Source organism: Triticum dicoccoides, chromosome 6A (assembly GCF_002162155.2).
Source record: "Triticum dicoccoides isolate Atlit2015 ecotype Zavitan chromosome 6A, WEW_v2.0, whole genome shotgun sequence".
Classification (NCBI taxonomy): domain Eukaryota; kingdom Viridiplantae; phylum Streptophyta; class Magnoliopsida; order Poales; family Poaceae; genus Triticum; species Triticum dicoccoides.
Window position 1 is genome coordinate 132,877,242 of NC_041390.1, and position 8,021 is coordinate 132,885,262.

At 51.4% G+C, this 8,021-nt stretch overlaps 2 protein-coding genes across 2 annotated transcripts; both read left to right on the forward strand.

Moving 5' to 3' along the window:
- The first annotated feature begins 1,636 nt into the window (after nt 1-1,636).
- LOC119316255 (probable thiamine biosynthetic bifunctional enzyme, chloroplastic) lies at nt 1,637-5,758 on the forward strand. Its single transcript, XM_037590563.1, has 9 exons — nt 1,637-2,013; nt 2,129-2,203; nt 3,007-3,082; nt 3,171-3,246; nt 3,402-3,536; nt 3,918-3,982; nt 4,077-4,204; nt 4,671-4,927; nt 5,010-5,758. Exons 1-9 carry the CDS (start codon nt 1,735-1,737, stop codon nt 5,536-5,538), a joined length of 1,620 nt encoding a protein of 539 aa, XP_037446460.1. The 5' UTR covers nt 1,637-1,734; the 3' UTR covers nt 5,539-5,758.
- A 343-nt stretch (nt 5,759-6,101) lies between these two features.
- Nucleotides 6,102-7,181, forward strand: LOC119316256 (syntaxin-related protein KNOLLE-like). Its single transcript, XM_037590564.1, has one exon. The coding sequence runs from the start codon at nt 6,186-6,188 to the stop codon at nt 7,104-7,106; it is 921 nt and encodes a 306-aa protein (XP_037446461.1). The 5' UTR covers nt 6,102-6,185; the 3' UTR covers nt 7,107-7,181.
- The last annotated feature ends 840 nt before the right edge of the window (nt 7,182-8,021 follow it).

Below are 8,021 nucleotides of genomic sequence, written 5' to 3' on the forward strand. Positions count from 1 at the left end.
CTTCCAGTCACGCCTCTAACGTCTCTCACACCGAATTGCCAATGCCTCCGACTAGTGACCGGACCGCCACCGCCGCCCATGATGTCTTCGTTCGGCAAACCGCTCTGCCCGCTGTCCAAGGACCCGCCCAGGAAGAAAGGTTCATCCACCTCCGTGTAGTCTGTCACCTCATCCAGATGAATGAGAACTCTATACTGTAGCACCGCCGGCTCAAACTGCTGCAGCCCCGATTCAGGCACAGTGAGCCATCGAAGGGACGGGATGGCCTCCGGATCCGCCGTCCAAGCTGAAAGCTGGAAGGAAGAGAGATTGTTCCTTGCGCATGTCTCCGACGCCACATAATCCACCAAACACGAAGATCCCAACAGCCTCTCCACCACCTCGCGATCCCAAGCATGAGGAGGGATGCCCTCGATCTCCAGCAACACCTTGTGGAGAAACACTGCGTGCACGGCTTGCGCTTGCCTATTCCACAGACTTAAAACCAGCCTAACTCCATTGTGATCCAACGACGACATCGCCGACATCCTGTTTCACTCCTCCGGACGCGCGGACACGATTAGGAAATCCTTCGGTCTGTAGCGGTGCACAGAAAACCACCGAGACTGAATGACGGCCTTGACGCGAAGTGCCTCGCGGACGGACTCCGGCGCGATGCCCCTCCTGGCCCCCGCAGCGTAGATCACCATGGACAGCTGAAGGTGCCTCTCCAGCTCATCGAGCGACTGCGAGCGCCGCACGATGCAGACCTCCGCCGGATTGAAGGTCGTGTCCACCGGCAGGACCAGCCTAGTCGCCGGAAGTGAAGGCCAGACCTGCCCCCCCCAAGGTATGGTGCGGCGGTGACAACGGAGGAAGAGGCAAAGGCGCTCCTCTGCTCTGCCCAGAACTTGCTCTGCCCGGCTGCGCAGCCGAGCCACTCACCGATACACCCCCCGCACCCCGGCCCGAGATCTTGGCGACGACACGACGACGAAGCTCCTCGGGCGACGCCGGGTTACGAGGCTGCGTACAACCGCCGGACCCATGCCTCGACAGCCCGCACCGAATACAGCCGATGGGGTTGGTGCAGTCCCTCCGAAAGTGGTCATCTTTGAAACAGCGGAAGCACAATCCCTCCATCTCCGGCGACACCTCCCGCCGCGGAGACGCCTGAGAGGGGCGGCTTGGTGGGTTCTGAGGCCCAGAGAAGCGGCGACGCCTCCACCGAGATCTGTCGGGAGGGACGTGGCTGGACCCATGGCGCCTCGGGCTGCCGCCCCTCCAACGCCGCCCGCAGCCCCGAGGAGACCTCCGGCTGCCCTTCCGCCAGCCCCGGCGCAACGGAACATCCAGAACACGACGACAAACTAAGGCCAGAGACAACTGGGCGGTCGCCGGCATGACGTGGGGTCACCGACGGCGAGCGCGAGTGGTTAGCCATAGCCGGGGAGGAGGAGAAGGTGGCCGTCACGGCCGAGTGACACGCGACGGATGGGCGGTGGACATCGGTGCCAGAGTGACGCGCGGCGAAAAGGGGAGGGGAAGGCTCTTGCTCTCGCTCTCGCTCTCGCTCTGTTGAACCTCGCCCCGCGGTTGTCAAGGTTCATTCAACAGACCAGAAGTTGCCCTCCGCCCCATCCTCCTAAATTGTGCAAATCAAAGCCAACAAGAGACTGTTTGCTTCTCAAAAAAGAAAAAAGAAAAGACTGGTGGAAGACCTGGCAAATCTTCTCTCCTCCAGCGCACTTCGGCATGTCGTGCGCACCACCGCCGCCAATCCTCCGCTTGCACCCGCCCTCTTCTATCTCCCCCTTCTCATCCCCACGGCGGCCGCACCTTTCCCCACGAACCTGCCCGTGGAGGCTCGCCGCGGCGCGCGAGATGCCGTGGCCGCATGTGCTCACGGTGGCGGGCTCCGACTCCAGCGCCGGCGCCGGCATCCAGGCCGACGTTAAGGCCTGCGCCGCCCTGGGCGCATACTGCTCCTCCGTCATCACTGCCGTCACGGCCCAGAACACCGCCGGCGTCCAGGTGCGTAGGCTGCCCGATTTCTTCACTCATAGGTTCCTTTTTCACTTGCTGTCCCCGGCGGCGTCAGTCTGATCAGGAGAAGGAAGTAAATTGGGTGGTGGTGGTGGTGATGCAGGGCGTCCATCTCGTGCCGGAGGAATTAATCCGGGAGCAGCTCCAGTCGGTTCTTTCGGATATGTCGGTGGACGTGGTGAGCCATATCTATTCCTCTTCCGGTTGTGATGCCAACTTCAAATAATTCAGTTTAGGTATCTTGGATAGTGCTAGCTATTGGAAGATCTGTTTAGTGCTCTGTTTATGCGCTGCTCAGAGTTGATGCTGTCGCCTACTACCGCTGTTGCTGACTTGCTGTGAATCACTAAGCGGGGCATCTGTGTTTGCATTTGCTAATTTTTTACTTCCCTAGAAACTGGAACTTTGGACTGTCTAAATCAATTCTCATTTGGCATGATTAGTCTATCACCGACAGTTCATTGACTGGTTAGTATCGTGTAGCTTCAGAAGGCAGGTTGGAAATTTGTGCTGTTGCATTCATGCAAGTTTTGTTGTACGACTTATTTGATTGGCCTCAACTCTAGGTTTTGTGGTAGGATTTGGAGATGCTGCCCCGATGTGTGTCCTATGTGGATGACCTCGGATTTTTTTCTTTTATTTTTTTGTTTGTCACTTTGATCAGCCTCAGTGCTTAGCTTAGCTTGGCATTGTTTCAATAATTAATAATATGGCTGTGTGCATCATCTGATGCAGAGGCCAGGGCTATATCCTCCTTTTCGGGGAAAAAAGATGTTGTACTTGACTTCCGCTGACAGTATTTATGTTAGTCTTGCGGACTGTGCATTAAGTAGTTTTTCACTATTATTAGAAGCCGTCATATGACTCTCTGGTTCTGGAACTTGAAGTGATGCACAACTTAGTAACTTAGTGTGCATTGATTGCATTTTAGCTTATCTATGGCGTATTAGCATGTTCATTGCCTTTTCTTGATTTGATCAGGTGAAAACAGGAATGCTCCCTTCGGCTGGAATAATTAAAATTCTGTGTGAGAGTCTCCAGAAGTTTCCAGTCAAAGGTATGGGGATCCATTGCAAGAGTTCGATTAAAACATATCTGTGGCAGCCCATTTATTTACTTAATATGACTTCCATATCTGAAGGCAGCTTTAGTGGTGGATCCAGTTATGGTGTCTACAAGTGGAGATAGTCTTTCAGATCCATCTACTCTCACTTACTATAGGTACTTGACTAATATGGATGCAAATTGATGGATGCCTACCGGCTAATACTTGTTTTGTACTATGTGCATTTATAAGTTCTGGTTGCATTGTTGTTGGCATAACATTCTCAGTTTCATATTGCTTACTAAGCTACTGTTACAATTGCTTTGAGCAGGGATGGACTATTTGCCATGGCCGATATAGTCACCCCAAATGTGAAAGAAGCATCAAAATTACTTGGGGGTGTATCATTGCACACAATCGCCGATATGCGTGATGCAGCAGAATCCATTTACAAATTTGGTCCAAGGTTTGCATTTTGTATTCTTGTAACCTTATTTTATTTCTTTGTTTTGAAGCGGGTCATACCTTATCTATTGCCATACCTTACACCTGCACTATCCTGTGCTTGTACTGATATGCATCCAGTTGTTAACTTACATGGGTAAAAGTCATCCAGTGTCTTATCCCTGGGTATAACCTTCTAAGTATATCTGTTGAAGCAAACTGGTTAAGCACATTTTGGATGAATGTGAAACCTTGTGAGCTGTTGCCATGTGCTGTACTAGTTGAAAGCTATTTCACCTTTCAATGGTTATTTAAGAAATGTAATCACTACACACTATTGCTAATTAGATCCATGGAAGTTTTAAGTTTTCAGTCAATAAAGTAAATGATGTGTAATTTGCAGATATGTACTTGTGAAAGGTGGGGACATGCCAGATTCGTCAGAAGCTATTGACGTATTCTATGATGGTATGTGTTCTATGATTATCTTTTCATACTACATTATTACATCTAGCTCCTGCTCTTTTAGCAGCCTGATATAAACTCTGGCCTACATCATTAGGCAAGGAATTCGTCGAGTTTCGTGGGCATCGCATAAAGACCCGCAACACACACGGAACTGGTTGCACTTTAGCCTCATCTATTGCGGCTGAGTTAGCAAAAGGTTCAAGTATGCTGAATGCTGTTCAGGTTTGTGTTAAAGTACTTTGTACCCACATATACCTTCACACAGTCAAGTTGCTCTCCACAAGTTCTCCCGTATAGTGAGTTCGGAAAATAGTGCATCACTAGAATAACTAGCCTTGTATTAGATGATCTATTGTACTCCCTCTGTTCCATATTAATTGGCACTAAACCAGTGACAATTAATATGGATCAGAGTTTGTAGCATACTTTTGTTGCTGCCAGCATCTTGATCAGTAACTAGGCATATCATCTGTAGACTGTTAAGTGTTGATCCATTGGCATGTCTGTTTTGGCCTATTTTTAGAATTGCTACATGTATCATGCAAATATCATCATAATTGTCAGAAAAATGATTCCTAATTTGTTCTTAGAACTTAGTATTTGCCTGCTTTATCATATCATGTAGCTAAATCAACCTCTAGTGGTTTCTGAATGTTTGTTTCTTTTGCTGTATATGTGAACTCTGCAGGTGGCGAAGAACTTTGTTGAATCGGCTCTTCATCACAGTAAAGACCTTGTCATTGGAAATGGACCTCAAGGCCCTTTTGACCACCTTTTCAGGCTCAAGTGTCCTCCATACAATATTGGATCGCAGCAAAGGTTCAATCCAGACAGCCTCTTCCTGTATGCAGTGACAGACTCTAGGATGAACAAAAGGTGGGGCCATTCAATAGAAGATGCCGTGAAAGCTGCAATTGAAGGAGGCGCCACCATTGTCCAACTGAGGTCTGTTTATTGCAAAATAGGAGTACTTGTGAATATCTACTATTGTATTTCACTGATGTACTTGGTGTTTGGTAATGTTCAGAGAAAAGGACATTGAATCACGACCGTTCTTGGAGGCTGCCAAGGCTTGCATGGAGATTTGCAGGTCGAGCGGAGTGCCGCTGCTGATCAACGACCGTGTAGACATTGCCCTAGCGTGCAATGCTGATGGTGTCCATGTTGGTCAATCAGACATTTCGGCACGGGAGGTTCGGGAGCTCCTTGGACCGGGTAAAATCATCGGTGTCTCATGCAAGACCCCTGCACAAGCCGAGCAGGCTTGGAGGGACGGGGCGGACTACCTCGGCTGCGGCGGCGTCTTCCCAACCACGACGAAGGCGAACAATCCCACCTTGGGATTTGAAGGGCTGAAGGCTGTTTGCTTGGCTTCAAAGTTGCCCGTGGTCGCCATTGGTGGCATCAACGCGACAAATGCAGGTTCGGTGATGGAACTTGACTTCCCCAATCTCAAAGGTGTCGCCGTGGTCTCTGCTTTGTTCGATCGCGAATGCGTCTCGTCTGAGACGAGAAACCTCAGATCCATCTTGGCGAGTGTGCGTTGCTTGGCTTAGATCCCAGAGCTAGCTTTCACTTCTCTTGTTTTTTCAAGGGAGGATAAGCTTTTACTTCAGTCGAGTGTAATAATCCATCTGAAAAATTGGAAATCACGATTACATGGTGCGGTGGTACGAAATTTGCCTCCACGGTTTGATATGGAAGTATATGAATGCGAAATTCCGTTGTTTGGAGAGACAACTAAGCTATTTATGCTTCTGAATTATAGTTGTACTACTAATTTGTTGGCCCCTGTCAAAAGTAAACTCTCCATGACATCTTCCTCTCTTTTTTTTTTTGCCACAAATGGTGTAGTGGTATTTGACCAACATCTCTAAATTTCCACCAATATGAACGATCTGATGACAGAATCCATCTCTGGAGAGGCAACTTGAAGCATTGCCAGACTAATTTTGTTTCTGAAGTGTACTGTCTCTCTCAAAGTAAATGGCCGATGATGCAGCTGGAGCTGGTTGTTAAGTTGGCAGACGTGCCCCCTACTCGATCTGCCTGTCACCGTCGCCTTAATTAAAAGATGAAAGTTCTGGTATCGCCACATCTTGGCTTTTGCAATGGAGTAGGAGATCTCATGGAGTAGTGGCATTTGACAACACCCCCGCCACCATCACCAATCTCCTTCGTCGGCGGGTCTGATTCAGCCAAGATGAACGATCTGATGACCGACTCCTTCGTCGGCGCCGCTGCAGCAGCGCCCCAGGCCAAGAGGCAGCAGGACGGCGGGCCTACCGCCGGCGTCGAGAAGCTGCAGGCGTTCTTGGCAGAGGCGGAGGCGGCCAAGAACGAGATGGCCGCGCTGCGCAACGAGCTTTCCCAGCTCCAGTCCGCGCACGAGGCTTCCAAGTCCCTCCTCCGCCCCGGCGCGCCCCGCGCCGCCACGCAGGCCGCGCTCGTCCGCCTCCTAGGCTCCGCCCGCCGCCTCCGCGCCCGCCTTGCATCCATGGACCGCCGCGCGCCGGCGCCCGCGGCGCACGCCACCGCGGGCCTCCGCGGCCGCCTCCAGGACCTCACTGCCGGGGTCCAGACCCTCCGGCGTCAGGTCTCCGCCGAGCGCCGTGGCGACGCGGCCCGCTGCTACCTCGCCGTGGCCGGCGAGGCCCCCACCGAGGACCAGCTGGACCGGCTCGTCGCAAGCGGCGGAGCCGGCGCCGACGACGCCGACGAGGCGATGCGGGCGGCCATGCTGTCCTCCTCCGAGGCTGAGAAGGTGGAGGGTGGGCTCCTGGAGCTGCAGCAGCTGTTTCTCGACATGGCCGCGCTGGTCGAGTCCCAGGGCCCGCTCTTGGAGGACGTGGAGCGGCATGTTGCAGCGGCAGCGGAGGACGTCGGCGCGGCCGAGGGGGAGCTGCGAGAGGCCCGGCGGCTCCAGGGCGCCGCGCGGCGGAGGAGGATGTGGTTGGGCGGGGGGCTCGCGGCGCTGCTGCTGGTCGCCCTCGCCGTGGCGGCCGTCGTGGTGGCTCTCGCGCTGGCGCGGCGCAAGGGCGGCAGGGTGCAGCTCGCCGGTGCCGGTCTGTCTGGCTTGGGTGAATTTGCCAGTGTTGGTGTGTTTCGTTTTCTTGGGTTGTGATGAGCCCCGCGTTCGGTCTTTTCGGTTTGCACGGTCCGGCCTTTCGATCTTTTAAGAAAAACCGGTCTGAAATTATTTCGGTCCCCTCTGTTCTTCACTATCTGGTCTTCGGTCTCTTTTGAACGGTGTTCAGTCCGGACCAAACATACTAATTTCGAAATATGTTTGTGGTAACCATGTGGCAGATTACAAAACTGTCACATCAAATCATAATCTATATCTATACTTTTATACTTATACTTACTTATACAACTATACTATACTACTATTAAAAAAGCAAACATGAATCCTCCTAAAGTCACACCAAAAGTGTACACAGAAGTACCAGAGACGTTTGATCAATCCCACTAAATCACATCCAACGTTCTATATTACATCAAAGGTCTGTCACACCAATCAACGCTCAGGATTAAATGTTCTGCCAGGACAGACGCACACGTTTTTCTTTCTTCGAAAAGGGGATCTCCTCGGCCTCTGCATCAGAGTGATGCATACAGCCATTTTATTAACCAAATAAAAAGGTTCCAACAAATTTCCGAAGTCTCCAACAGAAGAAAAAAAAAGGACAGCAAGCTCACACAGAGCCAAATAGGGCTGGAAACACAAACTAGCCAAGAAAAGACGCCACAACCGGCTGGCTAAAGATAGATAGGTGCACTAATTACCTATCCTATTACATGACCGCCATCCAAACCGGTTGAAGATATCTCGAGTTACCATCTCTCAGCGGATAGATCCAGTAACCAAATGCTCCCTGGCCCCCATCGGAGTGAGTAGCGACCACGAACGGATCAGTGCGTGGCTCGGGAAATAACCTGCAAAAAATGAATACGTGATGTTCTGTTAAAAACCAAATCATTTCTGCAATTCCAGATAGTCCACATCAAAGCGCAAACTCCAACCCGAATGTTTCTC

What these genes read in the sequence shown, in the direction of transcription:
- LOC119316255 (XM_037590563.1), top strand. Translation starts at nt 1,735, where the DNA reads ATGTCGTGCGCACCACCGCCGCCAATCCTCCGCTTGCACCCGCCCTCT. An exon ending in TCTACTCTCACTTACTATAG is followed by an intron (nt 3,247 to 3,401) that starts GTACTTGACTAA and finishes TGCTTTGAGCAG; the next exon opens with GGATGGACTATTTGCCATGG. An exon ending in TATTGACGTATTCTATGATG is followed by an intron (nt 3,983 to 4,076) that starts GTATGTGTTCTA and finishes CTACATCATTAG; the next exon opens with GCAAGGAATTCGTCGAGTTT.
- LOC119316256 (XM_037590564.1), top strand. Translation starts at nt 6,186, where the DNA reads ATGAACGATCTGATGACCGACTCCTTCGTCGGCGCCGCTGCAGCAGCG.